The sequence below is a fragment of the Populus trichocarpa genome, chromosome 15 (genome assembly GCF_000002775.5).
Source record: "Populus trichocarpa isolate Nisqually-1 chromosome 15, P.trichocarpa_v4.1, whole genome shotgun sequence".
Taxonomy (NCBI): Eukaryota; Viridiplantae; Streptophyta; class Magnoliopsida; order Malpighiales; family Salicaceae; genus Populus; species Populus trichocarpa.
In genome coordinates, this window is record NC_037299.2 from 12,742,907 (window position 1) to 12,758,304 (window position 15,398).

Genomic DNA, 15,398 nt, shown 5'->3' on the forward strand with positions numbered 1-15,398 from the left:
CATGCATAATTATATTTCTTAATATTTGCTTTTCTAAACAAATTACAATAGTTTTGAAGACTTATCTAAGATTGTAATAGCAGTGACAGTTTAAAGTATTTTTTTATTTAGAAATGTATCAATTTTTTTTTTTTTAAAATTATTTTTGACATCAGCACATCAAAAAAATCTAAAAATATATATAAAAAATTTATTTAAAAAAAATTCAAAATTTTTAAAAACATGATTTGTATTATATTCCAAAACACTATTGAAGTAAAAAATTTTCATGTAATGACTTTATGCGCATAAAATCACATAAAAATACCTTGATAGAAACCACAAAATACTATATCATACTTATTATATGTATAAGAGTAATAGAAATAAAATTTATAAATTAAAAGTTGAGAAATATTAAAAAAAAAAAAAAAGGAAAACAAAATGCTTGGAGTCATCCTCGCAGATGACGTGTCGTTCAAGTGGTCTTCTTTGTTGGACCCGTCAGATTCCATCTAGTACCATATTCCAGCCAGGTTCAGCAACACGCTAGCGCGTTATTTTTTTTTGTTTTGTTCTTACATCAAAAAATGCTTTAAAACACTTAATTCTTCCGAACTCAAATATAACCTCAAAAAATATTTTTAAATAATTAATAAACACAAAAAATTATTTGAAAGTTTGTAAATCTTAAATTTTAATATTAAAACACAATTTCAATCCCTAAAAAATATATTTATTAGAAAAGACGGCTATAAACCTTAATTTTTAAAAAAATATAAGGATATCAAGGTTACCACTAAAAAAAATAAAATCCTAAATCCTTGTTACTCTTAATTCCGTAGATGAAATGATTTAATTTTGGTGTAATTTTTTTTTTTACATTGAGAGCTTCCGTTTGATAATGGATTTGGCTACTCTATCTCTTTTTTTTTTCTCTTTTTTTTATGTTTTTATTGCAAATTTCAAGTTATATTGACAGGATTTTTTTTTCAAGTCTTGAACAAGTTTAGCAGAGGTTACCTATTTTAATTTGAATACTTTAAATTGGTTTATATAATTTGGTAGTGTATTTTTTATTTATTTTATGAAATCAATGCAACGACACTGCAGTAATCACCAAAGTCACTTTCCTAAGCAGGCAGATGAACTGGACTTTCTCTCTCAGACACAATGGCTGATGGCTCTCTCAAATATCATGGCTTCCGTGGGCAACCAGGGCTTTCATTACAATCAGCAAGCAAAGTAGACTTTTTGACATATGAAAACAGTACTATGTTCAACAAAAGGAAAAAAGAAAAACGTGAAAAACTGGGCTATGGTGGCTTGACGTGTCGACCAACCCTTCCTTCATTTCCCCCCTCTATTTCTTCTGTCTCTGTTCCATTCTCTTCTCTGTCTATTCAATCAAGATTGAACAGATACCCAAAGTTGGAAAATAAGCTCTTTTTTTTTTCTGTTTCTTTTTTTCTGGGTTCAATCAAAACTTTGTTATACAGAAACTGTTCATCAAACAATCAAGGAACCTGAAAAAAAATGGAAGTGTTACTGTCTTCATCATCTCCTTTATCAGTTCATTCAAGATTGGCTTTCTATGCACTTAAAAAACCAAAAGATCCTACCATTGCCTTTCACTCTAGCAACAGCAACGCAATATCTTCTTCATTTTCTTCTTGTTTTGGCATCTCAATCTCACAAAGGCTACAAAGCAAGAAGACCCTTTTTTTAAAACGTTTCAATTCCAGCAAAAAACGTAGAATTCTTCAAGTTTCTGCTGTTTTTGAGAGATTTACAGAGAGAGCAATAAAAGCTGTGATTTTTTCTCAGAGAGAAGCAATAGCTTTAGGCAAAGATACGGTTTTTACACAGCATCTTTTGTTGGGTTTAATTGGTGAAGATTGTGATCCAAAAGGGTTTCTTGGGTCTGGAATCAAGATTGATGAAGCTCGTGAAGTTGTTAAAAGCACTTGGGATAGTGAGAGTGATAGTGTTGATGCTAGCGAGTCAGTTTCTAAAGAAGAGAGTGGTGTTTCCCCTAGTAATGTGCCCTTTTCTATTAATACTAAGAGGGTTTTTGAGGTTGCTGTTGAGTATTCAAGGGCAATGGGTCATAATTTTATTGCACCAGAACATATAGCCATCGGTTTGTTCACCGTTGAAGATGGAAATGCAGACAGGGTTCTTAAGAGGTACTTTTCAAATGTAATTGATTTTCAAATGTATTTTATTCAGAAAAGTATATTAATAATATTTTTTTATTTTTAAAATTAGTATATAAAATAAAATAAAAATTCAATTTTTTTTAAAAATACTTTTCAATACAGTGCCAAATACCCTCTTGTTGTAATTGCGATCGCCTTTTCATTTTTGTACCTTTATTGGAGGGTTAGGTTTCCTTTTCCTTCTAATATGGATTCCTTGGTGATAGAGTGTGGTCATAATTGAATGCAGTGATGGGCTAACATGTTTTCTTTAACTTAAGAAGCAAGAGAAGAAGCTAATTTACGATATTTTAGAATTTTTTTTTTTTTATAAATATATTAAAATAATATTTTTTAAAATTTATTTTTGTTATTAATATATCAAAATAATTTTAAAATATTAAAAAATAAAATATTTTTTTTTAATGTTTTTTTTAAAATAACTTCTGAAATGCAAAAACAAATATACTTATCTGTAGTTTATGAACATATTGGCTTAGTTATGTTTGAATGATGTAAACTACTTGCATTGATGGATGGTTTTCTTGGTGGGCCTAAATGGATGTGATTTCAGATTTGGTGTTGATGGCGATCACTTGGCTGCTATAGCAGTCACCAAACTTCAAGGGGAGCTTGTGAAAGATGGAAGAGAACCATCTGTGGAATCAAAAGGAAAACGTGAGAAATCTTTTTCTAAGAAAGCAGCAAGAGGTAAGAATTCTGGTTTTTTGGTATCTTTTTAATTGCTAGAACTGACTCATTGAGTAATTTCTTTGTGTTTTCAGATAAGAGTGCATTGGCCCAATTCTGTGTGGATCTTACTGCCCAAGCAAGTGAAGGACTCATTGATCCAGTAATTGGAAGACACTCTGAAATTGAAAGAATTGTTCAGATACTTTGCCGTAGAGCGAAAAATAACCCCATTCTTCTTGGTGAAAGTGGAGTTGGAAAAACAGCCATTGCCGAAGGATTAGCAACTAGTATCGCACAGGCTGACGTTCCTGTGTTTCTCCTGGTATCTTTCTTCTGAACAAACTATTGTTCCTGTGGTTCTTTTAATGGAGTACTATCATCCAGATGTTTTTGTTTATGCTTACCTTAAGAAAGCTCTGTTTTGCAAATCTGCTTAGCTTCTTGTTCTATACACAGGAGAAGCGTGTAATGTCCTTGGATGTTGGACTGTTAATTGCTGGTGCAAAGGAAAGGGGAGAACTAGAGGCACGAGTTACTACATTAATAAGAGAGATACTGAAAGAAGGTGGCTCCATTTTGAATTACATTTAGAAAGAGAGTGATTTCATTGTTGCTCAGTCATGACATGTGTACTTGCAGGCAACATCATTCTTTTTATTGATGAAGTGCACACACTAGTTGGGTCTGGCACTGTCGGAAAAGGGAACAAGGGATCTGGCCTCGACATTGCTAATTTATTGAAGCCATCTCTTGGGAGGGGTGAATTTCAGGTAATTTCTCTTATTAATTATGCTTTTCTCTTATATGATAATGTGAATGCTTACCTACTACGTAAGCATATCATGCAATTTTTTTCCTAGATGCCAAATGCCACCGATGAAAGTTCCAAAGGTTTGATACAAGCAGAAAATGCTAAAACGGAAAGAGGCTGTCGGTTGAAAATTTACATAATTGCCGAGGGAAAATGTTGAGCACTGAACAACAAAAGTTTATTTATTTACCTGAAAAGTCGACACGCAATGCGGTTCTTTTGAGTTTAGTAAAATGAACTCCAGCAGGCAAATAATTATTGTCATTGATTCTTATTACAAGATAAGTTCGAAGACTGCTTGAACACTCCTGAGTTCCTTGTCTCTTAAAAATGGGATGTTGCTTCCCTAGCTTTTCCTGGCAGACACTGTAGTTATTAGGCAAGCATCACTTTATTTTATTTTATTTTTAATTTCAAAATTGTTATGAGGATGGCACCTAACCAAATCCAGTACCTTTGTGCATGATTTTGATACCGACGTCTTTTAGTTCAGTTTTTAGACATTTCAGTTTGTCCTTCCCTTCAATTTTTTTTGTAGTTTTGGGTCCATAATATCTTCACTGTAGGAATATTGTTGTTTGAGTTAATTGATCAGGCTGAGAGAGCAGACAGCAGATAGGAAGTTCTTTGTATGTCTAAACTGTGATATCCCCAATTTTTTGTTCTCATAGGAAATTTAATTGTATCCTTCATGTATGCACCACCATACGTGCATTTTTTGCAGTGTATCGCATCCACAACAGTTGACGAATACAGAACTCATTTTGAAAATGATAAAGCATTAGCAAGGAGATTTCAGCCTGTGTTGATTAATGAGCCAAGCCAGGTTGATTTCAAATATACACTGTCATTTATTTTTGTGTATGGTGCTATTTGTTTCTCAAGTCTTATTTGAACGTTGTGTAAATATGTTTAGGAGGATGCAGTTAGGATCTTGTTGGGTCTGCAACAAAAATATGAGGCCCATCACAACTGCAGATTCACTCTTGAAGCCATAAATGCTGCCGTGAACCTGTCAGCAAGATATATTGCTGATAGATATCTTCCAGATAAAGCTATTGATCTCATTGATGAGGCAGGAAGTAGAGCTCGTATTGAGGCCTATAGAAGGAAGAAAGAACAAAAAAGCTTTATACTTTCAAAGTCGCCCGATGATTATTGGCAAGAAATTAGAACTGTCCAGGCCATGCATGAAGTGGTAATAATATTTGTTTCTATGGTTACCATGGTACAATTACATAATTTCATGATCTGTTAATTACTTTGTTAGTTGTCTTATGTCTAACAACAAGCAGGTTCTGGCAAGTCGGTTGACAAATGATGACAGTGCTTCCAGCATGGATGGCACTGGAGAAATTACTTTAGAGTCTCGTTTGCCGCCTGCATTAAATGATGATGAGTATGTTGTTTTTCCTTGAAGTTCTGTTGGAGCCTGGAGGGATAAAAGCAGCAGGCCTGCATTTATCAAGCACTCACTTCTAGTTTAATAATTATCTAGCTGTGATTCTTTTCAGACCTCCTGTGGTGGGGCGTGACGATATAGCAGCAGTTGCTTCACTCTGGTCAGGAATACCAGTTCAGCAGCTGACTGCCGAGGAAAGAATGTTTCTGGTGGACCTTGAAGAGGAGCTTAGAAAACGAGTTATTGGTCAAGATGAGGCTATTGCTGCAATATCTCGAGCTGTTAAGAGATCCCGTGTTGGCCTGAAGGATCCTGATAGGCCCATAGCAGCAATGCTGTTTTGTGGACCAACTGGGGTTGGCAAGACTGAACTAACAAAAGCTTTGGCTCGAAGTTATTTTGGATCAGTAAGGCCTCAAACTATACTACACAAACGTTTTTGGTTAAAATCCAACTTCAAAGATAGTGTTTCTTCTTTATACGTTTTGGCTATTTTGATATGACGCCAATGCAGGTTTTCAGCTGAAAGAAAATACCATCTTGTCTAAATTAAAAGTCTCTTAGATATTAAGCATTGAATATAAGAAATCAAACTATGTTGCTTTATAACATCGTGACTTGAGTCGATAACAAATGCACTGACAAATGCAAATCTGAATATTTTGGGAATTGTACATTACCGTGGCAGTAACTTGAATACTCTGACATGATTACTGTCTTTTAAAGAGTAGTTTAGAACCCTCATTTCTCTGTTTTCAAAATTCTTATTCACCTCCTCTTCTTTCCTGACATTATGGTTGCAGGAGTCAGCCATGCTTAGATTGGACATGAGTGAGTATATGGAACGACACACTGTGAGCAAGTTAATAGGAGCACCTCCAGGCTATGTTGGTTATGGTGAGGGGGGTATTTTGACAGAAGCTATTAGAAAACAGCCTTTCACAGTGGTTTTGCTTGATGAAATAGAAAAGGCACATCCAGATATATTCAACATTCTCCTCCAATTATTTGAAGATGGCCACCTTACAGATTCTCAGGTTGGTAGTAACTGTAATAAATTTGTTTCACAAAAAAATATTGGCATGCAAATTATCGTGAGTGAGACAAGACAAATATAGTTCCATCAACTATAAATTTCACACTAGCCAAGTTTCCTGTTCATTTTTTTCTTAATTGATACCTCCATTTAGTCTGTTATCATAGAAAGATTGGGTTTTACAGGGAAGGAGGGTATCATTTAAGAATGCATTGGTAGTAATGACCTCAAATGTTGGTTCTACTGCCATTGCAAAGGGTGGGCGCGTCTCCATCGGTTTCATGATTGCAGATGATGAGAATTCTTCTTATGCTGCAATAAAATCATTGGTAATGGAAGAACTCAAGGGATATTTTCGTCCAGAGTTGCTCAACAGGATAGACGAAGTTGTGGTATTCCATCCCCTTGAGAAGGCTCAGGTTTGTCACCATTCTTTTTCTGTAATTTGTTTTTCCATGGACTCCAATGACATTTGTTGTTGGAAGGCTGCAGCCTTACTATACGTCACCTTTTACAAGTTTGAACTTAAAATTCTCACTTTTCAGTGAATCTGAATCACCTGGGACTGTGGCTTTGAGCAAACATTAACATGATTAGACTTCAAAAATACTTGTTTTACGTACTCTTTTTATTTCAGACGCTCCAGATTTTGAATATTATGCTGCAAGACGTGAAAGAAAGGCTGATATCTCTTGGAATTGGGTTGGAGGTGTCAGAATCAATAAAAGATATTGTATGCCAGCAAGGTTACGACCAGTTTTATGGTGCCCGGCCTCTCAGGAGAGCAGTTACTCAAATAATCGAAAACCCCTTGAGTGAAGCATTCCTTGCCGGAGACTTTAAGCCTGGTGACACAGCTTTCTTTGATCTGGATGCTTCAGGCAATCCAGTTGTCTCGCATTGGTCAGCTATGAGAATGCACTTGTCTGAGACAACATCAACCTTCTAATCTTTGTTTATATGTTCAAATTTTGTATGGTTACTACAGGTGAGTATTCGATTCAACTGTAAATAATTAGATTATGATAAATATTCTTTTAATGTCATTAGTTTCAGAAAATCATTTACCACTCATCATTCTTCAGAAAGTATTTTCAGTACGATAAGCATCGTTTAATCACAGCAAGTTATGAAAGAGTAATTTATGGGGTAGCTTTGGCTGCACTCTGTAACTGTTTACGAGCATGCCAAATTGCCAATCTTGGCTGGTTCTCTGTAAGAGAATGGTGAAGCTCAGAAGTAGTAGCACGCAAAGCGAGCGAGGAGGGATTGAACTTGAAGCTTAGAGTCCAAAGTGTAAATGTTGTACGAGAAAAATTGGAGGGAAATAAAGAGCTGGCACTCTTTCTTTCTTGCTGCTTACTGTTTAGTTTCTTCCCATATCTCTTGTCCAGTTTTCACTAACTAGAAATTAAAGATAACTTACTTTACTGAAGCACGAGCTACATGATCATTTTCTTACTTCTACATAATTAAACCAGAGTAACTCTGGTCGGGTCAATTTGAGTCGTGAGTTAAAAAAATTATCTCAAATTAATAAAAAGAAATTAAAATAATATTATTTTGATTAATTTTTTAATAAAAAAATTAATTGGTTTTTAATTGAGTTTTATCAAATTAATTAAATCTCTAATCAATTCAAGTTTTTAATTGAATCATGTCAAATTATTTTTTTTTCTTACAATTGAACTGGTTTTAGATCAGCCAGATCTCAAGAAATTTAATTTTACAATTGATCTGGTTTACGTGTAATAATATTCCACAAAAACTGTTAAAAATCCAAACATACCAAACGAAAAAATAATTTCAAAAACAAAAAGAGTTCGTGTCATTAGGATATTTATTTACCAACAGAAAAGCACCATATTGCAACATTTTGGAATCTATAGGTACCAAAATGAAATATTTCTGAATAAATTTTATAACTTTATTAGGGCCTCTTCCCTTTCCATATTAAATAAAATCATATCAGTGATTTACCAGCACATAATCTCGCTCAGCCATGGCCACGCCTTCCATGGCCATTACTCTCAATTCCAATACTACCCCTATTAAACAGGAACACCAACACTCATCACCTCCGCCTCCACAACAACCACCAGTTGTCAAAACTGACCCACCGGATCTCCTAATCGAAATAGCACAACAATCACCTTCAACGCCCAAAGAACCTCAATTCTTGAAATCAATTAACGACCTAACCAATTTATCAGCCGCAATTGATACTTTTAAACGACGGTACGATGAGTTGCAGAGTCACCTCAATTTCATCGACAACGCAATCACCGCCCGCTCCAACGAACTCGAACAAAAGACGCAACGACTGCAACAAACTCAAACAGAAAAAGCAAAAACGCCGTCGCCGGAAACTGTAGCTGAAATAACAAAAGTAACGGAAACTGAAACCGCTGCTGCGGCAGCACCAGCAACGGAAAAACCGGAAATAAGGAGCTTGTGTCAAATGATGTGTGGAAGAGGGTTGCGGAAATATATAGTTTCGAATCTAGCCAGTGTGGAGAAGCTTCGAGAAGAAGTTCCGGCAGCATTAAAATGTGCACCAAAGCCGGCTAAATTAGTGTTAGATTGTATAGGGAGGTTTTATTTACAAGGTAGTAAAGCTTATGAGAAAGAGTCTCCGATGATTACAGGGAGAGAAGCGTCGATTTTGGTTTTGGAATTTTTTTTGTTGATTAGTGATCATGAGAATGCAATGGAGGCTGCGGTGAAGAAAGAGGCGGAGCAGGTGGCTGTAGCGTGGAGAAAGAGATTGATTAGTGAAGGTGGTGTGAGGAATAGCGGCGAGATTGATGCCAAGGGTTTGCTGTTGTTAATTGGAGGGTTTGGGATACCGAAGTTGTTTAGTGATGAGGATGTTTTTGATTTGGTTAAGTTGAGTAATTCGAGGCAGTTCGCTGATTTGGTTCGAAGATCGCGGTCTCTTGTTACTAGGGTTACTGGTATTTGTTCTTGGTGCTAGTAGTAGTAGATGCTTTAATTTTCAATTAGTTGAAGATTGTTTTTTGCTAAGTTAATTGTAGAAAGGGATGCAAATATGTGTAGGAATGTGATGGAAAGGAAAATATACCCAATTTCTTAATCATAAAAAGGAGAATTTATTTTTAGACGGCAATTTAGAACAAATTATGGATAGGATAGGTGGGTAGGAAATTATTTATATTATGGAAGAGGAAAAGGGAAAGAAAGGAACTTGAAAACTATTATGCTACATTTTAAATGCTACATGCTTTGATCAAACTTTTTCCTTTCAAAATTTCCGTTGTTGAAGATGGACCGTCATTTGTTGTTCTTTTATTTTATGATCAATGAAGCATATGTATGATGAACTGGACTCTAAATTTAGTATGGAGCACAGCAGGTGGTTCCTCTAAAGTTTGTTGTGTTTATAGTTTATAAGCTCCTAAAGTGATGAATTTTTTTTTGTTTTTTTACTAAACACTATGAGATCTATGCCGGGGGATTTTAGACATTTTATGTAGACTATTGGTTGGTAGTTGCTTATATTGATTCTAAACGCAGCATAAAATATTTCTTTAAAACAATCACTGAAAGGGCTAGATTAAGGTGTGATTCCATGATGAACTTAGTTTATGAATGTTTACCGTTGCTGCCTTACAGTTACCATTGGAAATCATGATAGTCAATACTTTAATTCAAACTGCTTAGAGTAGCAGGTCTGTCTCTTTTGAGAGAATCTCATACCATGACAGATCGCAGAGACAATCTTCATTAGATTCTTTTTGCATCATTATCTGTAGGTTGCAGCTCTATCTAATTTCTGCTACTTTTCCATGGTACTGGAATGTGAGAGAACTGAATTAAAATTTATTAACAAATGCTCCTATGAAATTAGTTTCAAGAGCATGCTTATTAATCATCATACCTGCAAGTTAATATTTGCTTATAATCGAGCCTCGTTGAAGTGTTTCTTAGATCAGGGCATTGCTTTTTTTCACCCCGTTATGGTGATAAGAAAAATGTGCTGAACCTTAGTTGCAATTTTCCCAGCTTCATTTTCTTGTCTTGAAATATTTGGAAGCAAATGAAGCAGGTAAGTAATATTAACAACTAACTCTAAAACTTCACTTTCCACTCTCAATATATAAATGCTGTTTGAAATGGCCTTTTGGCTTAGGGGTGGAACATAATGAAAGGATTCAATGGCTCGATGTAAAGTGACTTGCAAGATATGTTTCAATATTCTTGTTATGTACCTGAGAAGGTAGATTTCATTTTCTATGTGCTGGTTCTGCAAATCTGCAGCATTACTTTCTTCTAATAGGCATGTATCTGGAGAGTAAGAGTGCTGCCTGGTTAGCATCACCAGTGTTGATCATGAGGGACTGGAGGATGAATTCATGTTTCTGAGAATTGTGGAATGTAGTCTTACTTTTTGATACTTGTCTAGGGTATCCATTTGTTTGTATGTGATTGCCATTTCGTTCTGAATTCCAAGAAGTTAAATTTGATCTTATTTGTCCATCTGTAAGCATTGTCTATTATCATGCATGGTCTCTTTCTTTTATTTTTTAGATTTTTTTCCAACACCATGCATGAACTTATGCCATACTATGTTTGACTACTGCAGATATCATAGAGGGAATGATGAAGAAAGGAATGAAAATTGAAGCCGTTGATGTGGCTTGTATATTTGGAATCGAGGACAAGTTTCCTGCTCAGAATCTATTGACTTTAATTTTGCAAGAGTCTAGAGAACCATTGAAGGGTAGAAAAAGAAAAGCAAATAATTCACCTGCAATACAGTTAGAGGTGATTTTGCGCTTTAAGTTTAAAATCACCATCCTCTTTGCTTTGCTAATAGTGCAAGGCATATCATTAATTTTATTTTTTATTTTTTTACAGAAAGAGGCAAAGGAAAAGCAATTGATTGCTCTGAAATCTGTGGTGAAGTTTCTTGAAGAACACCAGCTTGACCCCACAAAGCTTCTTCCTGGTTGGCAACTTGAAGATAAGACAACAGAGCTGGAGAAAGATATTGCTGATCTGAATAAAAAAATAGGCAAGCTGCCTTTGTCAAAGAGACCGGAAAATGTGAATGAGGTGACAAATTACTGGAAGAGTCAAGAAATAAAACGTCGACGACTTGCAGAGAAAGGTTCACCCCTGGTCTCTCCAGGTGTGAGGTTGCCTGATCAAATAGCTGCTAGCTACATGAATGGACAGAGCTCATATAACAGTGTGATGCGACTGAATGGTGGATTCCCTGGTCATGTCAACAACTATCCTGCTGGCACATCTGCTATGTATGGATCTAGTATAGGGCCTTTTCCTGAAAATGTTCTGGGCACATCAGCAAGTGGAATTGGTCTGTCAGCTGCATATGGTGGATCTGCTGGAGTTCACAGGGATATGCTAGTTGATGGGACAAGGCAGATAAAAGGTGGCAATGTTCCACAATATGCATGGCATAGGGCTGGGGATACTGCCCTAAATGATGGGTCAGTGGGACATTGGCATCCTGCATCTGGTTTGTTTGGACAATCATCCTCAATAGAAGGCTTTGGAGGTTTGCTGAATTCCCCACCTGCTGTTGCTGCTAATGGAAGCTCAGCCCCAGACCTGTATGGGTTTGCTGATGCTCCCTCTCTCGCTGCTAAGCAGGGTGCAGCCTCAGATCTTTATGGGTTTGCTGATGCTCCTACTGTCACCGCTAGTCAGACTGCAGCCTCCAATCTCTACAGGTTCCCTGGTGCAGTTGCATATGGCAGTACTCGGCATACTGGTCCATTGCCTCGTGGCTTGGGATCCCACCATTCATCTTACATGCGTTAAATAAGTTCAGATCTTTTCGTCCTTTTAAGTTATACATGACATCTAACTTTCTTTACTGCAAAATTCGGTGGAAACATGATATCTAAGTTGCTACAAGGGAGCTCAGGATGTTAGATTTCTCTATCATTGCCTTGGGTTTTGACTGTAAAGCGAACACAAACCTTCGCAATAAAAATGGATGTAAATAATGATCTGTCTGTAGACTACGCACTTCTTTCTCAACGCTGCAGTTCATTCTGCAAGTGCTACAATTCTTAACTTGCGCATCCTTGGCTTTCTTATTAAAATCATATGTTTGCATTAATCAACTGATGTCTCTCACAGCTAATTACTTGAGACATAGTGTAGTGGCCATTTATCTTCTTCATAAATGGATGTCTATATTTGATCAAAGTAGACTTTCAGCAACACATTATGATTGTTAATGCTCACATCGAAGCATTGAAGTTTGAGATCGAGAACCCAACAATCTGGATTGTTGGCATCATTGGAAACTTCAAAAAAAAAATTGTGAAAAGAAAAGGAAGCCAAAAACCATCAGCAGCAACATAATGATGGCAGCAATTTAGATGGTTTGATGGAAGGTTTTGAGCAGCTATTTTCAAACCAAGAGAAGAAAATTCAGGCTCAAACTGAAGAGACAGGAGGAAAGAAATAGAAAAGAAAATCCAGATTTCACTCTCGAAGGAAAGAAAGAGAATCAAATTCAGACTCAAATTAAAGGAAAGGAGGGGAATTTATAGGGAGAATGATGCCTTGTTTTCTGCTACACCTTGAAGCACTCTATGACAATTGAACTGTACATGGCTAATATTGGAAAGCTAATTTATGACCCATCTTTATTATTGCTTATTTATAAAAATTACTGGCTTTATAAAAACAAAGAAATAATGTTTTTAAATTTGTGTCTAGATAGATTTTTAACAATTCTGATTAATCATTTTAAAAAAATTTATGCAATGGGAAAAAGGATTGATCCAACACCATCCCATGAACTGGCATGAATTTTATGCATTACTAAATGTTTGTGTCCCAAAAATTTAGACAGATTCTCCTTCAGCTTAAGGCCTGTTGGATCGGGGGGGAAAGTGCCATGCTTGACAAAAAGACAGGCAAGGCATGATACAACCAAATATAAGTGGCACCAAGAGTATGATTTAGAAGATAACACTGCTAGGATAAAAGATGTATCTTTTCTTCCTTTTTTAGCATCCTAAAGAGAATAAAAGTTGAGGCAGCATTTCTGATTCTTTTTTTAGCATCCTAAAGGAATGAAGGCTGAGGCAGCATTTCTGACATTAGCCCTTGGGTTCATTTCAGTGAACTTTACTGGCTTCTGCTTTGGTGCACTGCAAGTGGGATTTTACAGAGGAAAATGTGGTTTTGCAGATGTTGAGGCTATAGTGGCTGGAGTTATTACTGCTCAGTTCTTCAGGGATCCTTCAACTGTGGCTGCCCTCTTACGCTTGCAGTTCCATGACTGCTTTGTCAATGTAAGCTTACATTTCTGCATATTTTCGCCCAGGAATTAGGAACTCTTAATTCTGTTTGCATCTAATAATTTTAAGCTTAACCAACCTGCTATAATCCCTCCACGATCCACATAGCTAGAAGCATGGATGATGCATTGGTTTGGTTGGCAAGCAAGTTTTGTGTGCACTTCTCTTCAGTTTAAGCACATGCTAGTTTCTGCTATTTTATGCATGACTTATATTTTGCACTAATATTAACAATAAACAAAAATAATAGTAATGTTCTAATATTCCAAGTTAATATTATGGAAGTTTTCAGAATTTTGCCCAAACGTTAGCTTGCTAAGAATTTTGGTATCTGTTCATTGATGCGTAGTGTTTGCATTGTCGATCGAGAGAGATGTAATTATTGAACTGATTAACTATTTATTGGTGGAAATAATGATGATGAAAAAGGGGTGTGATGCATCAATACTAGTGGATGGAAGTAACAGTGAGAAAACAGCAATACCGAATTTGAGTGTGAGGGGATATGAAATTATAGACCAAGCAAAGGCTGCTGTGGAAAATGCTTGCCCTGGTGTGGTCTCCTGTGCTGATGTCATTGCAATAGCTACAAGAGATGTTGTTTTCTTGGTAATTGAATCTCTCTCTTTGTTACAGTTTGTGATTGTTCAGAAAATCCAAATTGAGTTAACTAGTGATTCCTGTCCAGAGTGGTGGAGGGAGATACGATGTTCAAACAGGAAGAAGGGATGGTTTAGTCTCTGCAGCTAAAAATGTGAGCCTGCCAGGTCCTGCAATATCAGTGCCCGAGGCCATTGCAGCATTTTCTGATAAAGGTCTCACTGTTACAGAAATGGTGCTCCTACTAGGTGCTCATTCTGTTGGGATTGCACATTGCTCATTCATCAAAGACCGTCTTTTCAACTTTGAAAACACTGGCAGACCTGATCCATCCATGGATCCTTCCCTAGAAAACATTCTGAGATCAAGGTGCCCTCCATTTGCCACAGTAGACAACACAGTGAACCTTGATCAAAACTCATTTAGCCCATTTACAATAAGCAATACATACTATCAGACTGTGATGCTGCATAGAGGCATTCTCCAAATCGACCAAGATTTAGGAACTGACCCCTTGACAATGCCTGTAGTGAAAAACCTGGCAAATGCGTTTGATTTCCCTGCCAGGTTTGGTGCTGCCATGGTTAAGTTGGGAGCTATAGGGGTTCTGACTGGCACACAAGGAGAAATTAGGAGATCTTGTAGGGCCACTAATAGGTAGTAGAAATTTACTCAAGTTTAGCACTGGCATTACAGAAAGTGGGGAGTCATGTTTACTTCTTCATGATTGTTTAAACACGAGTTCAAATTTTATGTTGTTTCAACTTTCAAGATGATTATCGGTTTTTATCAGTTTCCTCGAGTAAAAAAATCTCCTTCAGCAGCTCTTGTATAGTCTTTCAGTTTAAGCGACTGTCAGTAATTTAAGAAAAGCCAGTCATGATCAAATTATCAATTATTTTTTTTTCAATTACATGTTAAAATATATTCATCATCTTTCCGATAACATTCATTATTTGCTGTTCTAAAAAAATTCATTAATCGGCACCTACCAAGATAGCTTCGTCAATGCATAGTGGCCTTACTAAAATCCCATATCAAACCATCGTTTTTTTCCCTCAAAATAAACAAACAAGTCTCATTTTTTGAGACAATTTAAGAATTTAATTATCCTAAGTTGCGTTTAGTAATGCAATATAAAGTATTTTTTAATTAAAAATATATTAAAATAATAGTTTTTGACATTAACCCATTAAAACTATTAAATAATATATAAAAATAATAATTTAATATTTTTTAAGGTAAAACATATTTTTAAAAAAACAATATATATATATATATATATATATATATATATATATATATATATATATATTCAACAAAAAAAAACTTTCTAGAGCGGTGTGATATCCATAAATTGTTAAAA

General features: G+C 35.8%; 3 protein-coding genes across 4 annotated transcripts; all 3 read left to right on the top strand.

Annotated features, from left to right (window-relative positions):
- The first annotated feature begins 1,121 nt into the window (after positions 1-1,121).
- LOC7456671 (chaperone protein ClpD, chloroplastic) lies at positions 1,122-7,484 on the top strand. Of its 2 annotated transcripts, none has more exons than XM_052447689.1 (13): positions 1,122-2,168; positions 2,755-2,891; positions 2,966-3,195; positions 3,330-3,438; positions 3,513-3,643; positions 4,409-4,510; positions 4,601-4,882; positions 4,980-5,083; positions 5,199-5,493; positions 5,890-6,123; positions 6,308-6,541; positions 6,760-7,110; positions 7,208-7,484. In XM_052447689.1, exons 1-12 carry the CDS (start codon positions 1,516-1,518, stop codon positions 7,069-7,071), a joined length of 2,823 nt encoding a protein of 940 aa, XP_052303649.1. In that variant the 5' UTR covers positions 1,122-1,515; the 3' UTR covers positions 7,072-7,110; positions 7,208-7,484. The 2 variants fall into 2 exon arrangements, with proteins under 2 accessions (XP_052303649.1, XP_052303650.1); XM_052447690.1 differs by having other exon boundaries at positions 7,246-7,484.
- A 589-nt stretch (positions 7,485-8,073) lies between these two features.
- Positions 8,074-12,191, top strand: LOC7456672 (protein FRIGIDA). Its single transcript, XM_002321738.4, has 3 exons — positions 8,074-9,079; positions 10,729-10,910; positions 11,004-12,191. The coding sequence occupies exons 1-3, from the start codon at positions 8,125-8,127 to the stop codon at positions 11,931-11,933; spliced, it is 2,067 nt and encodes a 688-aa protein (XP_002321774.4). The 5' UTR covers positions 8,074-8,124; the 3' UTR covers positions 11,934-12,191.
- On the top strand, positions 12,181-14,927 carry LOC7456673 (peroxidase 60). The gene is made up of 3 exons (XM_002321739.4): positions 12,181-13,426; positions 13,862-14,041; positions 14,121-14,927. Exons 1-3 carry the CDS (start codon positions 13,205-13,207, stop codon positions 14,691-14,693), a joined length of 975 nt encoding a protein of 324 aa, XP_002321775.4. The 5' UTR covers positions 12,181-13,204; the 3' UTR covers positions 14,694-14,927.
- Positions 14,928-15,398: the final 471 nt, after the last annotated feature.